At 46.1% G+C, this 26,368-nt stretch overlaps 1 protein-coding gene across 2 annotated transcripts; it reads left to right on the top strand.

Moving 5' to 3' along the window:
• Window positions 1-1,440: 1,440 nt before the first annotated feature.
• On the top strand, window positions 1,441-26,368 carry KIAA0040 (KIAA0040 ortholog). Of its 2 annotated transcripts, none has more exons than XM_016189145.2 (2): window positions 1,441-1,782; window positions 23,168-26,368. In XM_016189145.2, exon 2 carries the CDS (start codon window positions 23,240-23,242, stop codon window positions 23,591-23,593), a length of 354 nt encoding a protein of 117 aa, XP_016044631.1. In that variant the 5' UTR covers window positions 1,441-1,782; window positions 23,168-23,239; the 3' UTR covers window positions 23,594-26,368. The 2 variants fall into 2 exon arrangements, with proteins under 2 accessions (XP_016044631.1, XP_060053880.1); XM_060197897.1 differs by lacking the exon at window positions 1,441-1,782 and adding an exon at window positions 17,151-17,223.

A 26,368-nucleotide genomic window follows, 5' to 3' on the forward strand; every position in this document is an offset into this window, starting at 1 on the left:
CATCCACTGAGTCACTGCTACACAAGCCACTGACTCTCCTTACTGACTGAGCATCCCAGCTACACCTCCTGGAGGAGCCACAGCCTCTCTGTGAAACCGAGTTCCTACCACCTCACTTTCATTCCTTTTGGTTCTTTCTGCTTCCTTTTAAATTCAGCTCTGAAAATGGCCACATAGGTCAGAGCTGATCTGAAATGCTGCTTTTCCCCATGCCATTGTCCATAATGTTCCACTGTGTCTAGACTCTGACTTTAAGTTCCAGCGGATAGGGGCTGGCAAAAATAGCTCACTTGGATAGTGTGCTGCTTTGCCACATGCAAGACCCAGGTTTGAGCTTAGTCCCTTCTTCACTGAAAGAAGCCTTGGTGCTGTGATCTCTTGTACTCTCACTGTTTGATCTTCTACTTAAAAAAAAAAAAAAAAAAAAAAGTTCCACTAGTTTGGGAGCCACTTTTTCAATATAAAACAGATGATTGCAGACTCCAAGAGTGATCACAGACTGAGCTTGCTTCTCCCAACATGAGGAGCCTATCTACTGAGGGGTGCCCTCTGGTCCTCCAAGTCCCCACAGGCCCTTCCTGATAGCCCAACATTGCACCTGCTACCAAGTTCACCCCCACCTGAACTTCTAGGTAGAGGATTTTCCTTGTATAATCTTCCATTTCAGAACAAACTATCTTTCCCTTTTCTTAACTGTCCTTGGCGTTCAGGGTTTTTCTCTCCAGCATTTAAACACAGGACAGTTTGGTTTCTTCTGCAATGACCAAGCCAGATCTCTTGATCTTCTCCCAAAGCTGTAACCATACTGGTCATCTCAATGCCCAAAGGTCACTTGAACGCTGCAGACGAGAAGTAAATCTGACCAGGTACCTAGCACCTGTAAGATCCCATTAGGAAAGATGACCCTTCTGAAAAGGCTGCCCCAGAAGGCTGAGGAGACCCTTCCAGGGTCCAGCCAGGAGACCTCACCCACAGCTAGCTTACAGGCCTGGACTATCAGTTACCCGTACTCCCTTACCCAGCGTGGCCACAAGCCTTTTCTAGGATTCTCAGTACAGGAAGACAGACCCACGAGTAAGAAATAGAGAGAAAGAAGTAGGGAGAGAGGGGAACATATGCCTAGGATCTCTGAAGACTGTTGTCCCTTCCGTCTGGGCCAATACTCCCTAAGAATATCCAGCCCAGAGAGGCTGTGCGCACCCCAGTCCTACGGGAGCCCAGATGAGGCCTCCCGGGAGCCTTCATTCTATCCAACCCAGAGCTCCCCTCCTTACAGTCTCCTACTCTGTCCCAAGAAGGCTGCTGGGGGCAGGGAGAGGCACACTGGGCTGCGCACCGTTCCTGGAAGCTCTTGCGCCTGTGGACAGGGCAAGTACAAGCTCCAGATTCCTAGGGGAGGCGGGTCCGAGGCCGGAGGGGCCATGAGCACTCGCAATGGCGGGGGCGGGAAGGCGGGAAGGCCGGGCGTGTCTGTGGCTGGGACTCCCCTGTCCAAGGGCGCGCTCCCCGCCTTGAGCCCCGCCCGAGAGCGAGGGGCCGGCTCAGGAAGTCGCGTCTGACATCGGGTGGGGGCAGCCCTAGGGGAAAGAGCCCGGCAGGCGGGGCGCAGGGCACCCAGGGGGCGCAGGCGGCAGGTAGGCTGGGCTCAGCCACTGACCATTCCCCCACGCTGCCAGGCTCCCCCGGGGAAGGTGGCTCGGGACCCCAGAACCCGACCGCGGTCTCATGGCAGCTCCCGGAGACACCACGCCTCCTGCAGGAAGCCCTCCCGTACTCTGAGAGGTGAGTTTCCTACTTGCATGTGTGTGGTCAGTGTGTTTTCAGCTGCGGGCAGTTCGCGAGGGAACCAGAGATGAGGTTGTTTCTGAACAGACTTCTGCCCCGCGCAGCTTCAGTTCTGGTGTCTCCCTTCCTGGCGAGGCTGCTCAGCCTGGTGACATCTGCTGCTGGGACCATCTGTCTGGGATCCTCAGGGCGCTTAGGGTGGAGCCTTCTTACCTCCCCCCCACCCCAACACACACACACACACACACACACACACACACACACACACACACACACACACACGTCCTGGTGGGCACCAGGTGCCCATGGGAACTTGAAAGGGACCCCTGTTTGAAGACTCTCCAAAAGCTCTTAGAGCTTAGTCTTCACTGGCTGAACTTTCTGAATTATCCCAGGAGAAGTCAAACTTTCAATAGAGCTAAGAAACCTGCTGAAAGGGAAATAGGACGAGGAGCCAGGGCTGGAATGGAAGCCTGATGACCCTGGCCTGAGCCTCCAGGAGACTGACCTGCACACAGATAGCTTCCTAACTGCTTTCACACCTCCTGGGAAGCTAGATTGGAGGTCCCAGAAAGACCTGTCTCCCAGAACTTTGCAGGCTCCAGAGGAGCACATTATGTAATAAAGGAATTAGACTAGAGGCAATGGGAACTGGGTCTGCTTAAGTGAAAGGGAAAGTGCTCAGAGGACCAGGCTGCCCACATGCCTACTGCCTGCCACCGGGCTGTGCACCTGAGTCTGCTGAATGAGGAAGAGGAAGCAGCTCCTCAGAGTCGTTGTCCTTCCTTCACTGGGCTAAAGTTCAAAGGGTCTCAACTTTGAGAAGTTGGGGCTCATTTTCAAGTCCTAGAGGCTAATGAGAAAGTCTTGAGTTCTAAGGAGCAGGGCTTAAAGGTAACACAGAGGGATTTTGTCCACAACATTTGCAGAGATGGTTCTCAAATCTTACTGAAAGCAGTCAGTCTCTTGCCATCACCTCCCCTGTAACTCTGCACCCCACCCCACTCCCTCTACTTCAAATACAATTTTTAGAAAGGAGCAGCCAATGTTTGTCCAGCCTCTATACTTCTTTGAAACTTGACCTGTAGACTAGAAAGAAAGACCACTCAGCCCTCCTTCCCTCAAGACTAACCCAAGGGAATAATGAACTCTTAACAGGCTGAGTTACATGGGAGGGAGGAAGGAACCAACACCCCATCCATCCCCTGACACTTACTGACAAGGACTTTACTCTTGTCTTGACCACTTATTGGGTGACCTTGAACAAAGATTTGACCCTCTCAGCTTTATTTCATTTCCAGTGAGGATAATTATTACTCAACAGGGTAATCATTAAAATGAAAACCAGGTAATGTGCTGTGTAAATGGGCAAGTTCTATAGAAACTACATGAAAGAGGTTTTCTTATTATTATTCATCTTGAAGCTACCCAAGTGTAGATAGAGTTTCTAGGCAGGAGAAGAAATAAAAAAACCAGACTAGCAGCTTTTTGATTGTATGAGATATTTTAAGGTAGTAGTTATAAAAGTATACCTCCACCTTCTCAATGGAAAGTGTCTATTCTGGCTCTTCGTTTTTTACTCCTTCATTGGTGTAGTCAGAGCCCACAGATGTAAGTGTTGCACCTATGCTTGTGTAGTTTGTTCTCCTGTGGAGAGCTAGGTTGTGCACTGAACAAGGGTTCCTGAGAGCCTGCAGGACTGAGAACAGCAGTATTCCACTTGCCAGGCCATGACCCACCCTAGCTGCAGCCAAACACTTGGAGTGACTCTTTTTCTAACGTTAACCTGGATGCTGGTTCAGTCACAGAGCCTGATCTCAGCATCTGTGGTGGACTTGAATATATATGGTTTTCCTATTCCAAGTGGATACACTTGACATAGTTAAAGTCAAGGCAGCTCTGAGCACAAGCCAATGTCACAATTTTCAAGTAAACAGGCTTCTGAGGAGGGTGGCTGTTGATGAAGAAGAGGAAGTAACCACAGATCTGAGACCTCAGATGGAAAAACATTTCAGAACTAAGTCAGTCTACGCCCTCCCTGCACAGATGTACAAACCGAAGTCCAGGGAGGTGAGGAACACCACACTCGGGCCAACCCCTGGGGAGGGAGAGACAAGAGACCAGAGGAAGAGCAGTCACTCTCTAGTATCTCTGTCACCTGGGATTTCATAGCTCATAAAAAGAGACATCGCACAAATATTGGTGAAAAGGTCAAAAGAAAAGGCCTGCTCTTTCCAAGGGATTTGCAGGACAACTGAAGCAGATCTGTTAGAGATGTGGGCAAAGAACAAATGCTGGATGATTTCACTTACTGGTGGAGCTTAAGAAATAAGGAAGGAAATGAAGAACACAGGATGATACTTGGACCAGGTGTGGTCTCCTGCAACAATGCCAAGGACTCTGGGTAGTGGAGGGGAGAGGGAGGGATTGAGAAAACATTAGGGATACTCCAGTGCATAATGGTGGAGGAGGGCTTAGATTGGTGGTGGAAATGCTGTATAGACACCTATCAATGGAAGATAAGGAATTTTATTTGTGTCACAACTACTGCCTTGTAAATCATTATCTCCTTGATAAGACAAAAAAAAAACTTAATGTACAAAAGGGGGAAAATAGAGGTGCAGGCAGATATCATTCTGTAAGGCCACTTTCTATCATACCTGTCCTCTGTCCTGAACTTCAGTCCCCAAACTTTGCTCAAGAATCGTCATAGCCCCTTCAGAAAACAGACAGCTCTGAGCACCTCAATGGACAAAAGTCTTATTTGTGCTTTGCAGCCTGTGTGTGAATTCTGTGTTGAGACCAATGGAGTAATTGGGTTTTCACATCTGGTAGAGATACACAACCCAACACTATATAAGCAAGGCTCAGGAGACCCATCACAGATGAGAGAGAGATAGAGATAGACCACCAAAGCTTCTGGAAATGCAGCCCTCAGGGGTTGCCCTATGTGCCTATCTCTGGGACACCTATGGATGGTAACAGACATTTCCTGAAGAACAAGCAGAGCAGCTGGGCTTCCAAATCCACTTTACACAAGCACCAGAATCCTTCCTTGGGGCAACTCCCAAGAGGCCATGTAGTGTCCAAACAAAACGTGGCTGCTGTGGAAAGACTGGCTCCCATGACCAGTGAGCTGTTCTATGATCCAACTGCTAAGAAATGAAAGACATCCTAATCACAGCCACACACATTGGTCACGATTACAGATTGTGTCTGTAACCTCTGCAGACTCGTTCTGACTCTTAGCTGTCTGAAACTTCCCATTGAGATTTTTTTTATAAATTTTTTTATATTTATTTATTTTCCCTTTTGTTGCCCTTGTTGTTTTTTTATTGTTGTTGTCATTGTTGGATAGGACAGAGAGAATCGAGAGAGGAGAGGAAGACAGAGAGGGGGAGAGAAAGATAGACACCTGCAGACCTGCTTTACCGCTTGTAAAGCCACTCCCCTACAGGTGGGGAGCTGGGGACTCGAACCGGGATCCTTAAGCTGGTCCTTGCACTTTGTGTCATATATGCTTAACCCGCTGTGCTACGCCTGACTCCCCCCATTGAGATTTTTGTCTTTTTTTTTTTTACCACCAAGGCAAACAAACGAAAACACTAGAGTTTTGTAACTAGAGTTTTCTCTACTCTTGGACTCTTTTTTTTTTTTCTTTTTTTGTCCTTCAGCTAGAAGGCAAGAGATAGAAAGGAAAAGAAAAAAAAATAGTAGAGAGACACCACTTCATTTTGGTAGCTTTTTTAATTTTTTTATTTATAAAATGGAAATATTGACAAGACTATAGGTTAAGAGGGGTACATTTCCACACAACACCCACCCCCAGAGCTCCATATCCAAATTCCTCCCCCTTTTAAAAAGATTTTATTTATTTATTAATGAGAAAACTAGGAGGAGAGAGAGAAAGAACCAGACATCACTCTAGTACTTGTGCTGCCAGGGATTGAACTCAGGACCTCCAGCTTGACTCTAATGAGCCACTTATTCACTGTGTCACCTCCTGAGCAACCCAAACCCCTCATTTGATAGCTCCCCTATTCTTTATCCCTCTGAGAGTATGGACCCAGGATCACTGTGGGGTGCAGAAGGTCTGGCTTCTATAATTGCTTCTCTGCTGAACATGGGCATTGGCAGGTTGATCCATACTCCCAGACTGTCTCTCTCTTTTCCTAGAAGGGCAGGTCTCTGGGGAGGTGGGCTCCAAGACACATGGTGGAGTCATCTGCCCAGGGAAGTCAGGATGGCATCATGGTAACATCTGGAACCTATTGACTGAAAAAGAGTTAAGATATAAAGCAGAACAAATTGTTGACTAATCATGAACCTAAAGGCAAGAATATTGCAGACGAATATTTTGGGGTCTCCATTTTGGAAAAAGGTAGTAGGTCTATTTTAGGTATATTCCAAGGGACCCAATGACTTTACTAGTTTTTGCCTGTGCCTGACATCTAATATGCAGGTGAACCCAGGCTATTATCTGGGGAGATGGTGTCATAGTTGGAAAAAGGATTAGAAAGCTGGATCAGGGTAGAGAGTAGCTCCCAAATATGGAAAAAGTATATAGATATTGTTAACTGTAAACCCCATCGATTTGATCTGGGGCCCATATTCAGCACAGGGGCCCATGTAGCCTCTGCATCCCTGTAGGTCTGAGCTTTCATTCTGTGGTTACAAGTAGGAACATTCCAGGCTGCACTAATTTCAGGACCCCTCTTCTTTGGGGAGTAGAGTATGTTGCCCACCCACCCTTCAGAGAATGGAGCATTGCCTACCATTGTTGATCACACTGAGGGCAAGGTCCTACAGGGGCCCACAAAGGGGTCCATTATGTTGTTCCTGATGGAGATGACCGATTATAGGGGGCGAGAGATCATGATAGCTTTTTCAGTGTGTGCATGTGGTGCTTTCATTTTAATGGCTGAGACCTCAAATCCAGGTCCTCACAAGTGATAGTGTGCACTCTACTAGGTGAATTACCCCTTCACCCTTCTGCCCTTGGATGTTTTTCAGTTGACTTGTCCTCCCCCAGTAAGATTTTACTTTTCAAATCTGAGAAGCTTAAAAAAAAAAAATCTCACAACAGTTCCTCTGACTCTCCAGGCAGGCCATCAAACAGGAGAAAATAGAACAGCAATAAAGAGGGTTGCATGTGAAGACTTGTAGTCTTCAGATTGTTCTGAGAAGGAATAGTTCAGAGATGATGTAGAAGCAGCATTGAGGAAAACAGAGCAGCAGTGCACACTGGGAGGCCTGTGCCCTTTAGCATTCTGGGAATAGAAGGGTACACTGGGGACATGCTGTGTCTTAGCATCAGTGATTGTGTGTCTTAAACTGCAGTAAACAAAAGAAAAAGTTAAGGTGAGAAAAGAGCCTGTTATCTCTCTGGACCCACTAGGATTGGGAATCCATATCCTTCCACTCCAGGTTTCTGCATCCTTCTACAGCCAGTCTTTCAAGAGTTCCCCTCCTTTCAAAGCCCTGCAGTTCCAGAAAGCCACTCAGGTGCACAGACCTGCAATATCCCACAAACTCAAACTGGGCTCCAAGTGGCCTCCCAGTGAGAAGACAGCAGCAGTAAATACAGTCAATTCAATCTTCCCGAACTCCCCAGATTTTCAAATGTGCATACTCACACTCAGGAGCCATGGTGGTGAGGACTTGTGATGCCCAAAAAGGACATCCTTCACTGCACTCCCTGCCAGGTCACTTTACCAACAGGGTGCCAAGGAGTGGGGACCCGGCTAAGAGAGAGCAGCCCTGTAGCCCTTCTACCCTCTCTCAAGCCCCTTTCTTGCTGACAAGTTGGCTTCCTCCCTGCTGTCTCTCTCCAGCTTCTGCTCCTGACCTGCAACCTCTCCTCCTGCCCAAGGCCCACAGTCTGCTGAGCAGCAATTGCCAGCACAGCATGAAGGCGGCCAAGATTAAAATCTCCTCTCTCATGAGGTGGGCGACCCATGCCATCCCATAATGGAAACCTCCATTGGGCAGGGAGCAGCACATCAGCAAACATACCACCCAGGTACAACCTGCTCCAAGCCCTCTGTGTCTCAAATTAGAAACCAGAGCCTGCCCTGCAGGATGCTGACCCCAGGGCCACTCTGCTGCAGAAGAAAGCAGCCTTGGAGCTTGACAGACATGAAGGTTTCTAGTCACAGTACCCTTCATCGTGGCACAAAGGACACCACTGACCCTGCAGGGAACTGCTGAACAGTGCTGTGTTTTCCATGGCTGCACAGCCCCAATTTGCAGAGCCAGCTGGGGAAAGTATCTCATTTCCAGATGGAGACAGTGCCTTCTCCACCCTGTCTGGGATGTGGGACAGGGCACAGTCACAGAGCATGTGCCTCATGAAGTAGAGTCTCTCATGCTTCTGAGTGACATTTTCCAGGAATGAGCTTCCAGTGGCTTAGGAAAACTGCCTTCAACAAGAAATGCAGAAGTCACTGAGGATGGAATAATTACGCCCTGAAAGAATCTATCAATGAAGTCTTATACCTCTTAGACAATAGATAATGAGAACTATGTTCTACTTATACATTTACTACCTACTGCCTTTCAAGAAATTTAAATCAGGGGCAGGGATAGATATCATAATGGTTATTCAAAGAGACTCTCATGCCTGAGGCACTGAAGTCCCAGATTCAATCCCCTACATCACCGTAAACAAGAGCTGAGCAGTGCTCTGGTAAAAAAAAAATAAATAAATTAAAACATCATTAACATAATGAAATCCACATTCTGTAAAGTTAGCCACATTAAACTGAACAGTTCGAGGACTGGGGAAATGCTCAGTCATAGTGCGCAACACTTGTGTGTAAGAGGTCTCAGGTTCGGTTCCTGGCACTACTAGTAGCCAGTGCTGAACAGTGCTCTGGTTTGGGTGTGGGTGAGAGTGACAATTCAGTAGTGTTCAGGCATTCATGATGTTGTATGACCTTGCTGTTCTAAAAATATTTTCACTATTCCAAAATAATTCTCTATGCCCATGCAACTGTTGCTCCATCTTTCCAGCCCTGCCAAACCAGTGCATGTTCTTTCAGTAAAGATTTATCTACTCCAGATAGTTCATGTAAATGGAATCCTACAAGAAGCAGCATTTTGTGTCTGACTTCTTTCACTCAGCGAAATGTCAAGGTGCATTGATGGTTTAGTACAAAGAGTTATGCATCACTTAATGATGAGGCCACATTCTGAAGAATGCATCCTTGAGCAATGTGGTTGTGCAAATACCAAGGAACTATTACATAAACCTAGACGGCATAGTCCACCATGCACCTAGGCCAGACCATACAGCCATCAGATACATGGTCTGTCACTGACCTAAACATCTTTAAGTGAGAAATAACTGTGTTGGTGCTTCCTTCTTTTTATGATTGAATACTATCCTGCCTGCTATATGCCATCATTTGTTTATTCGTCTGTAGGTGGATAATTGGCTTGTTTCCACTCTTGTGAATAGTGTTGCTGTCAACAGGCTCGTATGAGACTTCTTTGAGTAGTCATTTTGAATTGTTTGGTGTATTACCTGGGAGAGGAACTGTGGAAATTCTGTGTTTAATTTTTTTGAGGAGCCACCAAACTATTTTCCCTTCTCCCATATCTTTCTCAACACTCCTACAAATTCTCTTCTCTCTCGAGGGTGATATGCATATCACGGGACTTTCCCATTCTCCACTTTGATCTCATGCCTCAGTGAACAATAATAAACCCTGCCCCTCATTGTCTTAGAGATGCACAGTCATTTGAGACAGGAAATATTCGGTGTAGCTGAGTCTGACAGCATTTGTAATGCCTGTATGTGTGGGCAACCTCCTGAAGACACAGCTCTGACCCCGGCTTTCCAGGCAAAGGGTTTCCACCAGGGCTACACCTCTTCCCCTGCTTGCAGTATTGTTTATGGGTTTCTCCTACAAAGAAGCTGCAGCTGCCACCAAGGAGGATGTGAGGAGACTGTTGTAGCTTTCAGGAGGTGACACTGTTTGGGCTAGAGGCTCAGGCCCTCCCCCCACCTGCTGATTCTTTGCTGTTCCTGTGCCCCAGCCTCCTCAGGGGGATCTGGGGGCTGTCACATACCTTGGCACAGGTGCCTCCAACTTCTGTCTGCTAGAGGAGAATCATAAACTCTCTCAGGAGGTCTGGCAGCCTTGCTTTGGAAGGCAGAAGCTGTCCCAGCCTGGCCCTGGCTGTGCTCTAGCCACACACATTCCTTAGACATCTCTGTGTGTGCTTACACTGTGCTGGAGGCTGGGGGAGAGGGGATCAGTAAACAAAAACCAGCAATGGGCATAGAGCCCAGCTCAGGGGCTACTGTTTCTGTGCCTGCAAGCACCCAGTTGTAAATAGTGAAGGAACCCAGAGGTTCTCTATGTGACCTGTGACTCCAGAAAATTCAAAGGAAAAAAAAATTTAAAAAGCAGACCAGATTCTCTACATCCACCCCTTATCTCTGGTGGGTCCTGTGCATGGGTCATCTTTGGTGATCTCTGCTGGCTCTGCCTGAAATTACCAAGGACAACTTGCCATGAACCAATGGGTAAAAGACTATGGAAGTGAGTGAATCTGTTTTTATCTCTTCCATGCCCCACTCCACCTCCACCCCTTTTCCAAGGAATCTGGATATAAATGGCTATTTCTTTCTGATTGGTTTGGACATGCTTTGTTTTGTTTCATTGTCATATTTTGTCAAGGGGAATGTACTTGTGATTGTTGAGCCTGACTGGTGAGTCTAGATAGAGCACAAGCCCAGAAATGAGAGCTTCTTCTTCCAGCTTAATCCTCAATCTGGCCAAGGCATACTTGGAATGAGAAGAGGGATCAGAGAAAGCAGACTCTGACGCTGTCCTACTGCTGTGTCTCCTTCACAATTAAGTTTTCAGTTCCTCCCAGGGTGCCTGACACTCGACTTCTTTAGGCCTTCAAAGCTTGTGTCCTCAGCCCCTCTCCTGGGCCACATGTTCCCCAACTCCTCTTTAAGCATTTCTCTGCTGCCATACCAGCTCTAGCTGCATGTGCTCCTGAGCCTCTCTCTTGACTTCTCACCCTAGCTCCCCACCCCTGCTGAGATGTGCAGCCTTCTGTGTGACAAAACACAGCAGCACTCCCCATCTCCTCCACATGGTTGCCCTTAAAAATGAAGCCAACCTTGATCTCTCTCCCTCCCAGTGGTGAACACATTTTGGACCCTTTCTGAAGTCATGGCCGTCAGGATAATTTTTGAAAATGAAACCATGCTGCATTTTAGTTTATAAAGAACTCTTGCTTGTGTTATAGTCCCCCACTGGATAATTGTGGGGATACTTTCTGAGAAACATGTCATTAGATGGCTCTGTCACTCTGGGAATGTCCCAGGCTGCAATTACAGACACCTTCATGTCACAGCCTGCTGCACACTGAGGCCATGTGCTACAGTCAAGGGACCGCTACTGTCTGTGTGGTTGGTTCACCACTGACCAAAATGCCATGTGTGAATTTGAATTTTACAGCAATGTTAGATGAGGTCAGGTGGGTGATCGTCTTCCCACCTTACCCACCAGGTACCTAAGACTGGGGGTTCAGTGCCTTGCTCTCTTAGTCAGCTAAGCCCAGCAAAGCAGGCCTACTGCATCCTCAGTCTCATTAAGAAACACCAGGCAATGTCACACCCAATTAAGCGCAAATATCACCAAGCACAAGAACCCAGGTTCAAGCCCCCGTTCCCCACCTGCAAGGGGATGTGTCACAAGTGGTGAAGCAGGTCTGCAGGTGTCTCTCTGTCTTTGTCCCTCTCTACCCTGCTCCTCTCTCAATTTCTTTCTGTCCTGTCAAATAAAATAGAAAAAAAATGAGGAGAAATGGCCACCAAGAGTGAATTCATAGTACCAGCACTGAGCCCCAGTGATGATCCTGGTGGTAAAAATAATAGGGAAGGGAAGGGAAAGGAAGGGAAGGGAAGGGAAGGGAAGGGAAGGGAAGGGAAGGGAAGGGAAGGGAAGGGAAGGGAAGGGAAGGGAAGGGATGGGAAGGAAAAAAGGGGGGGAGGTAAGGCAATAAGGAAAAGGAGAAGGAGGAGGAGGAGCAGGATAGAAATACCCCTTAGATAGAGCCAGTTCAGTCTTCTGCTTCGGCACTGGACTGATCTTAGCCTAGACACTTAACTAACACTTCCTGAAATGAAATCCAAGGTCAGCTTCAGGAAAAATAACTCAGATGGCACATCGGATGCAAGAAAATGATATTAATTCTATCAGCCTCTTCCTGTGTCAGGAATAGGCTTGCTGTATTATTTTTATTAGTCAACTCAGTAAACAACCTCAGAGACACTTCCTATGCAAACCTCCCTCTTCAGAGTACATGTCCCTCCCCAACCTGCCCAGCAGGGTGGGTATGTACAACTAGCCTTCACATCCCTGAGGTCCCCTGGGCATGTGGGGGCTCCATCTTACACAGTGCCTCCACATAGAGAAAAAGGGGTGGGTGGCAAGGGGGTGTCTACCAAGCTCTGGGTTGGACACTAGCATGTCTCCCATGCTAGGAGCCAGTTTCCTTCCGGTCTCTTCAACTTCCCAGCAGAATGTAGAGTGGTGTTCTCTGCCAGGACTCAGATCTGCCCAGATCAACAGCAGTGGTAATGCTAAATATCTGTACAGTTCCTAACAGTCCAGAAGCACATCCAGTGTCTTGTCTGCTTAGACTGTTACTTCCAGCTGTTTACTTTTGGGGCCACATGTCTGTGCCCAGACCTTCAGAACAACATCAAGGACTGAGAAGAAGGCCAGCCTCACAGCCACCCTGCCTCCAATGCCCTCCCAGGGAGACAGTGCAGGCTGTCACTGGCCTATGCGTTTTTGCAAATTTTGTTCCATTTGGAATATGAAGGAACAGATGCTCACTGAAGCTGAGTGACCATCATAAGGAGGCCCACTGAGCATGTCTTTAGTGATTATCTGACCCACAGCCTCAGACCAGCCTGTGTATTTTCTCTACTGCATGGCTCTCAGACCATCTTCTCTAAGATTTCCATCCCCATGAAACCCAGGAACAAATCAAACCAGGAAAGTCAGAACCAGGGCTGGAGGATTGGAGCCCCCTGGCTCTCCTTCCTATGAGACACAACCAGGACACCACCCTCTTCTTCTCTGGCTGCTCCAAGTCAGCCCCATGCCCACCCATCACCCTCCCACACCCTCCAGCCTGCCAGGGCGGCCACATCGAGATATCTGCCTTATCAGAGTGCCTCTACTGATGTCCTTGTTCTTTTAGACCCTGGTACTTGGAGAGTAGGTCTGGTGATAGCATGCTTTCAGGGCTGGTCCAGAAGATAAACCTATAGGCCCCCTGCAGAGTTTGGGAGTCAGGTCTGAACATCCTGACCTCGTTCATATTTCTCCACTAGTGACCCCATGTACTTTCCAGAAAGTTCTCCTAAAAGCTGTAAGATCTCCTGAAAGACCAGAACCAAGAGGAAGAGGGGATGAGAGGTGAGGGAGAAAGGAAGGGTATCTGTGTGCATGTTAATATCTATTGGGCGCTGCACCCCTGAAGTCCCCAACTTCAGCAGTTTCTTTCACCTGTGTGTCCCAGATAATATATTTGCCAAAAAAGCTGCCTCTTTTGGAAAAGGGTTTCAGCTGTGAAGAGGAAGATGTTTAGTGGTGAGGATGTTTGGAGGTGAGGACATGAAGAGGATGATGTTTAGGGTGAGAGGGAATCAAGGGATGAAACCAGTAGCAGGCCCAGAATTTCTCTGTAGCAGGAACTTAAGTTAACCAAAGATGCATGTGGTGAGATGAAGGAAGTGTCACCATTATCAGAGACAGGATGCCACTGGTTAAAGGGGTGATGTACGTAGATACTCTAGCACGTTTATATATATGCTTTGCTTTCACCAACAATTACTTATCCAAACTATAGGAAACAAACCAAAATGTTTCTCTCTGTGGTCTTGAGGGATTTAAACCCTAAGACAGACAGACACAGAACAGACAGACAGTGAAGATTCACCTTCAACTGCATCAGGGCCCCTGCACCCCCACCTTCTGGGACAGAACCCAAGGCCCTGAGCCTGGTGAATCTGAATTATTCCACACCGTGCATTCCTCAGCTGTGAGTTATGATTGGAATGAGAATATTTCTACTCACTCCTTCTGTGACTGGCCTGAATATTACAGCAAGGTAACTTTTAGCTTTTAATTGCCCTGAACTTTTGTTAGCAGTAAATGAAGAGAGGCAGTGGGGAAGAAAATAAAGCCCTATCTGTATTGCTTTTTAGTTGCATAATTGTATATTTTTGCCACTCCATTAGTTTCCCTCTCTTCCAGCCTATAAACCTCTTTCCCATTAGCACTCAGAAAAATAAATAAATAGATAAGCTAGTCACTCGGTTATTGCTGCAAAGTTTACAGAACTCTAAGTCTTCTTTTCTACTGTTAAAGAGAATTATTCAGCTTTCCATCAGAGGTCTACTTTTTTGCCATTTCCATCCATGTGGGAGACTCTGAATCACACAGGAGCTGGCTTGTCTTATTGCTTTTTCAACAAACACTCTTTTCCTCCAAGTGGCTATGACGCTGGAAGATTTAAATGGCAGTAGTTACAGCCAGCCAGGAAAGGTGTCTTTTATTTGTGCAACTGAGAAACCACAACCCATCCCCACCACTTCGAAAGCTCCAAGATGACCTCAGAGCTTCTGTTCACACTTTCCAAAAATAAAGCTTTACCTAGGTCCTAACCACACCCAGTAAAGTTGACTCCAGAAACCTTCACCAAACAGTTTAGAAGAGTGAAACTCACTGAGGTACTCTGTTGTAACCATGGCTACAGCTTTTCTCTGTACAGTTGCCTGGATGTTGTCAAAAGGGTGTATTCAGAAGGCAAGCAGGAGTGTGAATGGTGCCACTGTGTGCCCACTGACTCTCAAGTTTGGAGCCAGAGTTACTGATGACCTTGATTCACAAAAGACAGGGGGCAACTCGAGGGTGGAGCGCCCCATCACGAAGAGAAGTTTGGAGCTTTAGTTTTAGCTTCAATTCAGCTTTTCAGTATAATCCCTAACACACCACCACCTGGAAGTTACACTGCAATTTTCCTTTCTGTGTTCTTTCCCATCTTGTCCTTTCTTCACAAGAATCCTGGAGAAACCTGGCACGTGTGAGCAGTCTGGTTTCCCATACCAGGCAGGGGCCCCAGAAGCAGAGCGATTTGCGCAAGGTCAAGGGCTGGAAGTATAAAAAAAAAATAAAAAAATAAAAATAAAAACCTGAGCTAGAACTAGATCCTCTGGCAACAACTTAAACTCTTTTTCCTCCCCCAGCCTTGAGCCATTGCCTGAAACAAATGCTTTCACCCCAACAGCCTCACTTTTCTTTCCTCTCTGCAGATAAGGACACCCATTCCTATGCTGTTGAAACCCCTGCCACTCCCCCTGACCCCAATCTGGAAAGCCCTGACTACCTATGCAGAGCTATGTGCTTAAGGACCCAGACAACTGTGGTCTTTTATTCCACCATGCCTGTGGAAGGCAGTAAGATATTTCATGAGCCCTGTCTTGAGATTTCAGCCTCCTGAAGTTTCTATGTCAAAAAAGGCCAAAGGAAAACAAGTGAGCTTTCCAGCTGAAATGACAAAGAGAAAGTTGATTGTGGCAGACACAGGCATCCTAAGAAACTCAGTGCTGGAGGCCAGGAGGGCAAAGGAGGAGACACAGCTACAAAGAATAGGAAGCCAGTGAGCAGAGAAGCAGGGGGTGAGCCCACTCGTGGCTAAAGTCTGTTGGCTAACTCATTCCTTAACCAGCTCACTGAAGAGCTAGCTGATCAGTCTCTCATTGGAACAAAATTATTCTTTACAGATGCATGTTTTCACCTTTTCCAATCTATGAATAGTAAAAAATAAATGCTGCTGTATCATTCTTAAGGCAGTTTTAAGGCACCAGCTGTTTGAAGTGTATTTAGGCTTTGACTGCATTATCTCTTTGTTCCTCTTAGCAGTGCATCTATTCACACATTTATTTATCCATCCAGACATCCTGCCTGTGCCACCAGGCTCTGTGCTCAGTACTGAGGACCCAGTGATGTAGCACAGTGGGTAAGACACCTGGCCCTCTGAGTTTTTGCAGAGATCTCTCCTTTTAGGAGAGAAAACTAAATTCAGGGTGCCCATATGCTACAGCATGTCAGGGGAGAGGATGAAATTATTGACAAAAAGTTGTCTGGTTTAGGAGAGGAACAGTCAGGAAATTTCCCTGATGCGCTCCAGGGAGGCAAATATGAGGAAACTGTTGACCTGGTGCCGGGCTGTTGCTCAATCACGCGCGTCTCAGTTGGAATTTTCAGGGAACCAGAGGAACAGGGCTTCTGATGACTAACTCCAAAGGGTGACTGGAAAAAAACTAATTACTCTCAGAGTCTGTAGGCTGAACCCCATGGAGACAATGCAATTAGAGATGAGAAAAGAGAAAAAGGAAGGAAAAGAGGGAAAGAGAAGAAAGTGACTAGGGATTCTAGGTTTTCCATAACAAAACCAAATAAAAATCAGAGTAAATCCAAATGAAATCCCTGTTAAGCTCTTCTTGGTTCAAAAATTATTTTCTAATTCTTTCCCTGGTAGCATCTTTGGGTAGAGAGTCTTTTGCCTCCCTGGTATTTCCTAGTGTGGCTTAATTAATACTTGATTGATTGAAAGATTGACTCATTTGAACCTGGAGTGAAATGGAGCTTTTTAATTTTCCTTTTGGATGAACCTGAAATAGAGCACATAGTAATTAGGAAAGGATCCCTTGTTATCCAAAAATCCCAGCTACAATGAGCTCTTTGTGACAGGAAAGGAAGGTGAATGATTGTGTAGGCACTAATAGAGCACACCCCTCACTCCTGGCTGCCTTCTGTGGACTTTCTTGATCATTATTCTTCCCCAGTCAGCTACTCAACAGGAGGAGCTGGCTGGAAAGTGGGCTGAAAGCTGGAGATTGTCACCAGAGTCTGGCCACAAGCATAGCTGATGGTCACTGTTCAATGCCATCCATAGTCTCGGCTCTATCCCTGATGGCCTGAGGTTGACTGACATTTGTTCAAGATCTCTTTCACTTCCAGAACTATAGGAATACCTGGCAGCTAGTAATCATGCTAATATCTGGATACCCAGGCATAGTCAGACATGGGACCTATCCCGACTGAACCCCAATTCTAGCACAGGAGCATTACGTATAAGGAAGAGAGATTTCAGAGTTGGATGCACACAAAGGCAGGAGGGCAGAAAGGTTTGCTAGAAGTGGACTGGGCTCTGGTCTCATGATGACTTGGTTAGGAAAGCCTAAGGGTGAGGTCACCTTTGAGGTCACAATGAAGTGGAGGTGCCTTTGAGCGGAATCCTGGTCACTTGAGTAGTTGGTGCAAGCCTATGTGCTGAGGGAGCCAACTAGGGGTGGGGTGCACTGTCCTTCCCAAGTGTGTCCATGGCCTGGTGAGTGAAAAAGGAGGGCGTGCAGATGAAGTGTGAGGAGGAACTCGAGCTAGAGGTGAAGGCATGGGTGGGGTGTGGATAGGAGACTGGATTTCAGTCTATAGATGGAGGAGAGTGACAGGAGCACAACTGTGTAGGTTAAAAAAGGAGGGCAGGGGGCTGGGACCCCTAGAGCCTGTCCTGTATGGGGCGGAGAGTCTGCAGGGATGTAAGAGGAGAAGAGAGAAGCAGGAGAGGAAGCTGTAGCCCTAATCCAGATGGGAGATGGTGGTGACCCACCCACGGAGGAGTAAGGGGTGATAGATCTCTAGTTTAGTGATAGAGCCAAAGGGACCAGCTTGAGGGCTTGTTCCCAATCAAGCATGGTGAGTTGTTTGTTTGTTTGTTTGTTTGTTTGTTTGTTTGTTTTTGCCACCAGGGTTATCACTGGAGCTCAGTGCCTGCACTGTGAATCCACCACTCCCAGTTGCCACTTTTTCTCTCTTCCTTTCTTTCTTTCTTTTCGTTCTTTCTTTCTTTATTTCTTTCTCTTTCTTTTTTTTTTTTATTTGGCAGGACAGAGAGAAATTCTGAGGGGAGGAGGAAACAAAGAGTGAGAAAAAAAGAAAGACACCTACAGACCTGCTTCATCACTCATGAAATGCCCGCCTCCCCCATACACACACACATCCCACCCAACCCCAGGTATGGAGCAGGGGCTTGAACCCAGGTCCTTGCACATGGTAATAGATGCACTCAACCAGGTGTTACACCGCCAGCCCCCAAGCATGTGCTTTGAATTTAGAGACCCTGCACCTGAAAATATGTCTGAGACCTAAAAAATAAACCTATCAATCCTATGACATGAAAATGCTTGAAGCAAGCACATTCTACATCTTGAGCTTTTTCAGACATCTGAAGTGTGTGTGTCTGGTGCGTCTCTCAAGGCTCAGGGATGGTCAGACCTCCCTGGGGAAGGACCTAGCCCTGTAATTCAGATGTTCTGAAACCTGGGTGGGAGACTGGGGCCCACAACAACGAGGCTCTCATCTCAGGAGTCATTTAGAAACACAATAGCCCTCCCAAACCTGCAGAGGTTTGTTCCCAAACTATCCTGCTCCACCCTTGCTGCTGAAGGCCAGGACCTGGAATGAAAGCCATGGAGCTCCAGACCAGTTATGATCACAGAGCCCATTTATCTGAAAGATGGGGTCATGCTTCCTTAACAGTGAAATTTGAACTGGGGATTAGGATGGTGAAGGAAAGTTCAAGGCCAGAGAATAAGTTCATTGTTATCTGGAGATAATCCACTATTTTATTGAACGTGTTATATAGCCTTCTAAAAAATTCATTGAATAAATTGTCCCTCACAACATTATTAGGATGAGCCTTACTAGTTATATCTTGTAGCTAAGTTTCTATAACTGGCCAAGGTGCCAGATTGACCCAGGGCTATTATCCATCAACACCACACATAGTGAAGCTTGTTGAATGAATTAATTAATTAATTAATTAATGATTGAATGAATGAATGAATGAATGAATGACTTTCTCCTCTGATTACAACAGATGTAGAGATGAACAGTACTTAGTTTCAAGGAAACTGAATATAACTTTCCTCTCTCGCCTCACCTCTGCCCCTACAACCACACTCAGTCAAGGTTGGTCAGCTCCTAGTGTTGGCTGACAATTATTTTCAGAATGTCAGTGACACTTGAGAGCCAAAATATAGGACAGAGTGTCTAGAGTATGTTTCTGAGACCCAAAGCATGGCTTTTTTTGCAAAACATTACATGGAAGCATTCACTTTTAATTCCTGCCACCAAGAAGACATTTAATTGTTTCCTAGAAATGCTAATCACTCCAGACTCATAAATACTAATGAAACACTATAGATTAGATGAGTTCAGGTGATAATTCTTAGATGAAAAAATAATAAAAGATACCTTTTATCAAATTTTCCCCAGCCTGGGTTCCCAAATGTTAATGAATACTCTGGCTCTATAGAGAGCAGACTCAAGTAACTTTATGGATTCAGAAGTGAATTATTGACTTAGCTATAACTTGAAAAGAAATATATTTAGGGCCTAAGAGCTAGCACAGAAGCTAGCATACCAAACTGTCATGCCTAAGGCTCCAGGGGTTTCAAGTTTAATCCATGACACCATACATGACAGAGTTGAGCAGTGCTCCTGTCGATATCTGTCTCTCTCTCATAAAAATAAATAAATATTTAATAACTATTGATTCAAAGACTATTTGAGGTTCCAGGGGCTGAGTGAATTTGAGACAAGGTTTAGGAGATGTTTGAGTGCTTGAGATACCCAGATAAATACATAATTCAAATGCATGTTTCTGCTCCAACCAACTAGACAACCTACCTTTTTTTTAATAATTTGCTTATTATAGTTTTCTTTTGTGACTTGAAACTTCTGGAATATATGAAGTTCCATCATATCAGAAACTGTATCTTTGTTCTCCATTCCTAAATCTTCAGTATTCAATAACAGGGTGTGGCTCGTGTTAGTGCTCAATAAATGCTTGTGAACTAAATGGAGAGCTCTCTTAAAATATAGGCGAGAGCTTTTTTTTTCTAAATCTTGTTATCTTTTCCACAAGGGAAGCTCTGATTGTGTTCCTCTCCTATTGTAAAGCCCCAAGTCAGCATCTACTGTCTCTACCCAGACGCCATCCAACACTCCTTCTCTCACCCAGCCTGAGCCCCAGGCTCACCTGAAGTTCCCCTATTCTACCTATGTTCTGGAACTTTGTCTGTGTGGAATATCTGAATGCCTTTTTCACCCGTGTTTCCCTGTCAAGATCCTACTCATCTTTCAAGGTCCTCCACAAGTAGCTCTACTTTCATGAAAACAGCCCTAATATTCTTCTTCTGCCTTCCTGCCAGAACCCAAGCACAGTCTCCTGATGTACAGAGGCTCACAGATTCCTGTCTGCAATGTGAGAGTACTGTCTTCTCAACTGAACCACAGTGCAAGGAGCATGTGATTCCCAGAAAGTTTGTGTGTATGATCAAAGTAGACAAAAGCAGCCAAATTTTTCCCACAACAGACTAAAAACACACTCCACATCTCTCAGAGGTTCAGTCCCTAGCACCATCACATGCCAAAATGGCTGGTCTCTTTCCCTCTCTGTTATGTGCTCTCTCTCTCTCTCTCTCTCTCTCTCTCTCTCTCTCATTCTCTGTCTCTCTAAAACTGACTAATTAAAAGAAGAAGGAGGAGGAGAAGAAGGAGAAATAGAAGGAGGAGGAGAAGAAGAAGAAGGAGAAGGAGGAGGAGGAGAAGAAGAAGAAGAAGAAATAGAAGGAGGAGGAGGAGGAGGAGGGGGAGGGGGAGAAGAAGAAAAGAAGAAGAAGAAGAAGAAGAAGAAGAGGAAATAGAAGAAGAAGGAGGAGGAGGAGGAGGAGAAGGAGAAACAGTAGGCCAAACAAAGGCCATAACAAAGGGAAGAGGTCTGGAGAAGAGTGGTGTGGCAGTGGCCATACCATGCAAGGCAGGGGGACTTCAGTGGGTTTCATTTCTATGGAGGCTGAGGTTCAAGGTCGAGAGGGTAGATCTGTAGCTCAGGCTCTCAAGCACTCAATTCCCACTCTAACTTTGACAAGTGTTGAAAGTGGAAAGTTGTTTCAAGGTCCATCCAAGATTGGCTGAAAACGGTGAAGTCACCATTTTTTACAGCTGAGTAGTATTCCATTGTGTATATATACCACAACTTGCTCAGCCACTCATCTGTTGTTGGACACCTGGGTTGCTTCCAGGTTTTGACTATTACAAATTGTGCTGCCAAGAACATATGTGTACACAGATTTTTTTTGGATAGATATGTTGTGTTCCTTAGGATATATCCCCAGGAGAGGAATTGCAGGATCATAGGGTAGTCTATCATGTCAGATATGAGAATAGCTGTTCCTGCCCTTTTTTGTGGGCCATTGGCTTGAATGATAGTTTTCCATCCTTTCACTTTAAGTCTGTGTTTGTCTTGTTGCGTTAGGTGAGTTTTCTGTAGACAACATATTGTTGGGTTGTGTTTTCTGATCCATCTTCCTACTCTGTGTCTTTTAATAGGTGAATTCAGGCCATTGACATTTATTGATATCAAAGATTGAAGATATTTTAACGCCATTCTTGTAGAGTTTTAGAGTGTTTTGATATGTGTTCTATTTGTGGTGGTCTGGTTGTTTATAGGAAACCTTTCAGAACTTCTTTCAAGGCAGGCTTGGTGATGGTTGCTTCCTTCAACTGTTGCTTGTCTGAGAAGGTTTTGATGCTTCCATCTAGTCTGAATGACAATCTAGCAGGATATAGTATTCTTGGCTGAAAGCCTTTCTCATTGAGCACTCGATAGATATCTTGCCATTCTCTTCTGGCCTGTAGTGTTTGTATGGAGAAGTCTGCTGCTAATCTTATGGGTTTTCCTTTGTAGGTGACTCTTTGTTTTTCTCTTGCAGCCTTGAGGATCCTTTCTTTATCCTTATTCCTTTCCAATCTAAGTATGACATGTCTTGGTGTCTTTAGGTCTGGGTTAATTCTGTTTGGGACCCTCTGGGCTTCTTGAATCTTTATGTCTTTGGTGTTGTCTAGACTAGAGAAATTTTCAGCTATTATGGCCTGGAGAACGCTTTCTTCCTCCCCTTCTCTTTCTTCCTCTGGTAAGCCAATAATGCGTATATTGTTTCTTTTGAAGTCATCCCATAGGACTCTTCACCGTTTTCAGCCAATCTTGGATGGACCTTGAAAAAATCATGTTGAGTGAAATAAGTCAGAAACAGAAGGATGAATATGGGATGATCTCACTCTCAGGCCAAAGTTGAAAAACAAGATTAGAAAAGAAAACACAAGTCGAACCTGAAATGGAATTGGAGTATTACACCAAAGTAAAAGACTCTGGGGTGGGTGGGTGGGTGGGTGGGGAGAATATAGGTCCATGAAAAATGATGAATGAAATAGTGGGGGTTGTATTGTTGAATGGGAATCTGGGGAATGTTATGCATGTAAAAAAAAAAAAAAAAAAAAGAAGTAGAAACGCAAAGCAGAAATTGACTGAGTTTGGAGTATGGCACCAAAGTAAGAAAGCAGAAGTACACTAGAGTTTGCAGTGAGTACCTCCCTAACACTTCCTCTCCACTTTTCCAAGCTTTGGGACCAGGATTGCTCAACAATTTGTTTGGCTTTGTATGTTAACTCTCTTTTCAGTCACCAGGTTCCAGGTGTCATCAGGATGCCGGCCAGACTTCCCTGGATTGAAGACACCACCAATGTGTCCTGGAGCTCAGCTTCCCCAGAGACCCATCCTACTAGGGAAAGAGAGAGGCAGACTGGGAGTATGGACCGACCAGTCAACACCCATGTTCAGCGAGGAGCAATTACAGAAGCCAGACCTTCTACCTTCTGCAATCCTCAATGACCCTGGGTCCATGCTCCCAGAGGGATAGAGAATGGGAAAGCTATCGGGGGAGGGGGTGGGATATGGAGATTGGGCGGTGGGAATTGTGTGGAGTTGTACCCCTCCTACCCTATGGTTTTGTTAATTAATCCTTTCTTTAATAAAAAATTTAAAAAAAAAAAAAAGAAAGTGGAAAGTTGTGTTCAAGGAAGGTCAGACATGGAACTATCCTGTGCGGCAAGAGTGTCCTACCTCTCAGGTGACACTTCACAGAGATTAAGCACTGTTTTCTGTGGTCCCAGGAGCCACCACCCACCAGAACATTGAATGCATATATTGATTTAGTCAACTTCTAACTACAAGCCAGAACTGAGGGACTATTAATTTCCATTTCCTAAGCCCAGCCAAGTGTCCATATGGCAGGCATTATATATCACTTACCCAAGGTATTTGTGTCTTATTGACTGAGTCTCCACAGTGTTCACGAACTCTGAAATCTTCCATCCTCCCCTATCCTGTGACGCTCACCATTCTCACTTATCTTCTGCTTTGTTCCCTCCAGGTGCTCCCTGTGGCATATCCAAACCCACAATTTGAAGAGGAATAAGTGACAAGCCAACAAGGCTGTGTCCTCATGAGCCCAGGACTTGCAAATGAGCTGAGATCATCCTCTAGCCATAACCTGGCTGCCAACATGGAGAAGGCCAGCACCTTCTTCAGCTTCATATGGGATGTCATTATGACCAAACACCAAGAGGGCCTCTACAACACCATCTGCCTGGGTGTCATCTTGACACTGCCCCTCTTGGTGACCATTACACTCATCTTCATTTGCTGCCACTGCTGCTGGCACCGGCCAGGGAAAGGCAGCCATCAGCCAGAAAGAAATCAGCGCATGAAGAAAAAGAAAAAGGCTGAAGATGACCTCTGGATCTCTGCTCAGCCCAAGCTTCTCCAGATGGAGAAGATGTCCTCCCTGCCTGTCTAGTTAATCAGAGGGGTAGCCCCTGGAAGGACAAGGCCACCTTCCAGTGGCATCCAGGGCAGGGAACAGAGACCTGGAAGTGAGACACTCATGTCTGCAGAGCAGCTGCTCAGCCAAGGAACAAGCCTCAGACTGGGGCCCTCATGAAAGGCTCTCCAGGAGCACAGAGGCATTTCCAGGGTGCACTCTGGGCATCTCTGTGTTTCAAAGCAGTGCCCTTTCCTAGACTCAAGGTTCCCTTCCACCTCTCTCTGCAAAATCACCAACATCATGTTCTCTCTTCCAGATGTGCACACACATCCATATAGGCACTTGGGGCCTGTACAAGTTTATATTCTGTTCATCATTTGAGCTGAATCTGTGTCTGTCTGCTTTGTGTCAGCCTTGTGTGGAGAAGTGCATTATCTATTAAAGATGTCTCAGGGGAAGGCTCAGGCAGATTCAGGAACATTTGCACAATGGTGAACTAGTGTCACTAGGCAGTGTTCCTCCATGCTATGTTTTATACCACTCAGGTTAGAGCTGTCTGTGTCTTCCTGTGCCCGTCCCCACCTAACCTTTTCTGGAAATCCTCCTCTTGGGAGATCACAGAAGCCTGGTACTGTCCTCGTCTTCCTCATCTCTCAATGTCGGTACAGACACAGTGCATTCCTACACTTCTGACCTCTGGCCCAGAAGGAAAAGTGGAAACTATGATGAAGCAAAAGTCATCAAAAGCTATTGTCTTATAGCTCATGACCTGGTCCCTATTAGACAGAAACCTCATGTGGTCCAAGAGTACTGTCTCTGATACAATACACCCAGAGCCGCTGGGCTAGAGCCCTTCATCAAGGAAGAATAACTTTTAGAGATTACAGGAAAACTAGGAGCCAGGGCTGCTCCCTTCCCACACAGTGCACCACAACTGTGTAGACCTGTGGAATGTACATGTTACAATATCACTCCAAAACAGTGAATTTTTGTGAAAGCAAGTTTTCGGTGAGAAAGGACTTAACTACCAGTACAGTCTTCCGAAGGTACACTGGAAAGATTTAACAGCAGATACATGGTCTGTTATATCAAGGATGCAGAAGTTACTGAGTCTAAATGAAAGTTAGACCAAACTGTACACAAATTTATTACTATCTTGAAGTTCAGGCAGGTGCTTTGCATGCAGTTGACACTCAGAACTACCCAGAAAGCTCTTGTCATGTGAGGCTGTAAGGGTAGCCTTGAAATACCTCACCACCACCCCCAGAGACCTTCTCTCCCAAGGGTCCTCCCAGGGGTGAGGGCCAGGTGTTGATTCCCTGGAAAGTGTAGGCAATGCCAGGGTTGGTTGGTGTATATTCCATGATGTCCATGAGCCCGCAGTGAGTAGAGGAGAGATCTCCCCACTGGGATGAGATTGGAAGGCAGAGTTAACCCGCTTTCATGCTGCATGTATTGGTATTCTGATTGTACTTGTGACAATGTCACAAAGGTGAGTCATTCCCAACTCAGGAGCAGGTTGTTCTCCGTATGTTCTTTTGTGAGTCAGTTGGTTACCTCTCCTGAAGCAATTCTCCCTGGAAGCTGCTCTCAATGGTGGTGAGACGGTGACTTACTCAGGAATGCAGCTTAACTACGATAGAGTAGCATGACTAAAGTTCTCTATGACTCTGTTCTGAGGACAGTGCTAAGTTTGTCCACCAGGAAGACTGCAGGTCCAGAGAGAGGGTAACTGCTGCTTCAGGGGCTTCTGACAGAAGATTCTGAGTCATCTTCAGGCCTGCAGAGATTTAGAACCTCTACATTCCCTGAAGACTAATGTGCCCTGCTCACAAACTCCTTCAGGCAGAGAAAGACATGCCTTTGATTCTCTGTTCCCACAGAGAGCGCCGGGCTCACATAGCAGGAGGGCAAGTATTCCTCACACCAAATGCACAACCCTCACTACTGCCCAACAGTCACCCCTCCCCCAACCTCACCTCCTATACTTATAAATGACTTAGAGGGAGAAGTGGGGACTGACGGCTGAAATAAGAGTGTCAGATATGATCTGAAAGAGCCGATCACTAGGATGGGGGAAAGCACCAGTGACATGGTTGCTGTGGCAACTGGCTGCTAACCCATATGAAGACAGCAGCCAACTGTCATAGCTATGACCAGACCTCGGGCTTTGGGGCAGTGCCCAACTGGCTGCTGTTCCAAAAGACTCACTCTACCTCCAGGCATAGAATACCCAGAAATACTGAGTTGTTGCATGGCCTGGGACCCAACCCTGAGTAGGATCACTCTCAACACCCCTGCCTCCCCTAACAAGCTTCCTCCAAGGACTTAGGCAAGGACCCCAGATGGGAAGTAGCCCCTCAGGGCTAGTTCCTGTGCACCAGCACCTGAGGCAATTTGGAAGCCCTGCCTTGAATTTCCACCCCATTCTCTTTCTCTCCAGACTTTTCTCCCTGTCCCCATCCTTCTGACACTCTAAAACTGCCACTGGCAAGTAGAAACCTTGGGACTGGAGCCTGCTGGGCCCATCCTGAGGAGCCTAAGCTAAAAGAGGCCAAAATAATTGTAAAGAGAGGTTTTTAAAGGAGCACTGGCTTGGGAGAGACCTGTGTGTGTGAACAGACACCACAGTCAGGAGTTCTACTGTTCAATGGATTGACTTTCTTATTCCATAGGGGGGGAAAAGAGATTTATGGAAAGAGAAATCACCTTTTTAAGAAGATAAAAAGTCAAGAGTTGTATAGTATTTGTCAGTATTTTTTTCCTGTAAAATTCAAACACCTATTTAAATAAATGCTTTGAAAGTAA

Source organism: Erinaceus europaeus, chromosome 9 (assembly GCF_950295315.1).
Source record: "Erinaceus europaeus chromosome 9, mEriEur2.1, whole genome shotgun sequence".
Taxonomy (NCBI): domain Eukaryota; kingdom Metazoa; phylum Chordata; class Mammalia; order Eulipotyphla; family Erinaceidae; genus Erinaceus; species Erinaceus europaeus.

What these genes read in the sequence shown, in the direction of transcription:
- KIAA0040 (XM_016189145.2), top strand. Translation starts at nt 23,240, where the DNA reads ATGAGCCCAGGACTTGCAAATGAGCTGAGATCATCCTCTAGCCATAAC.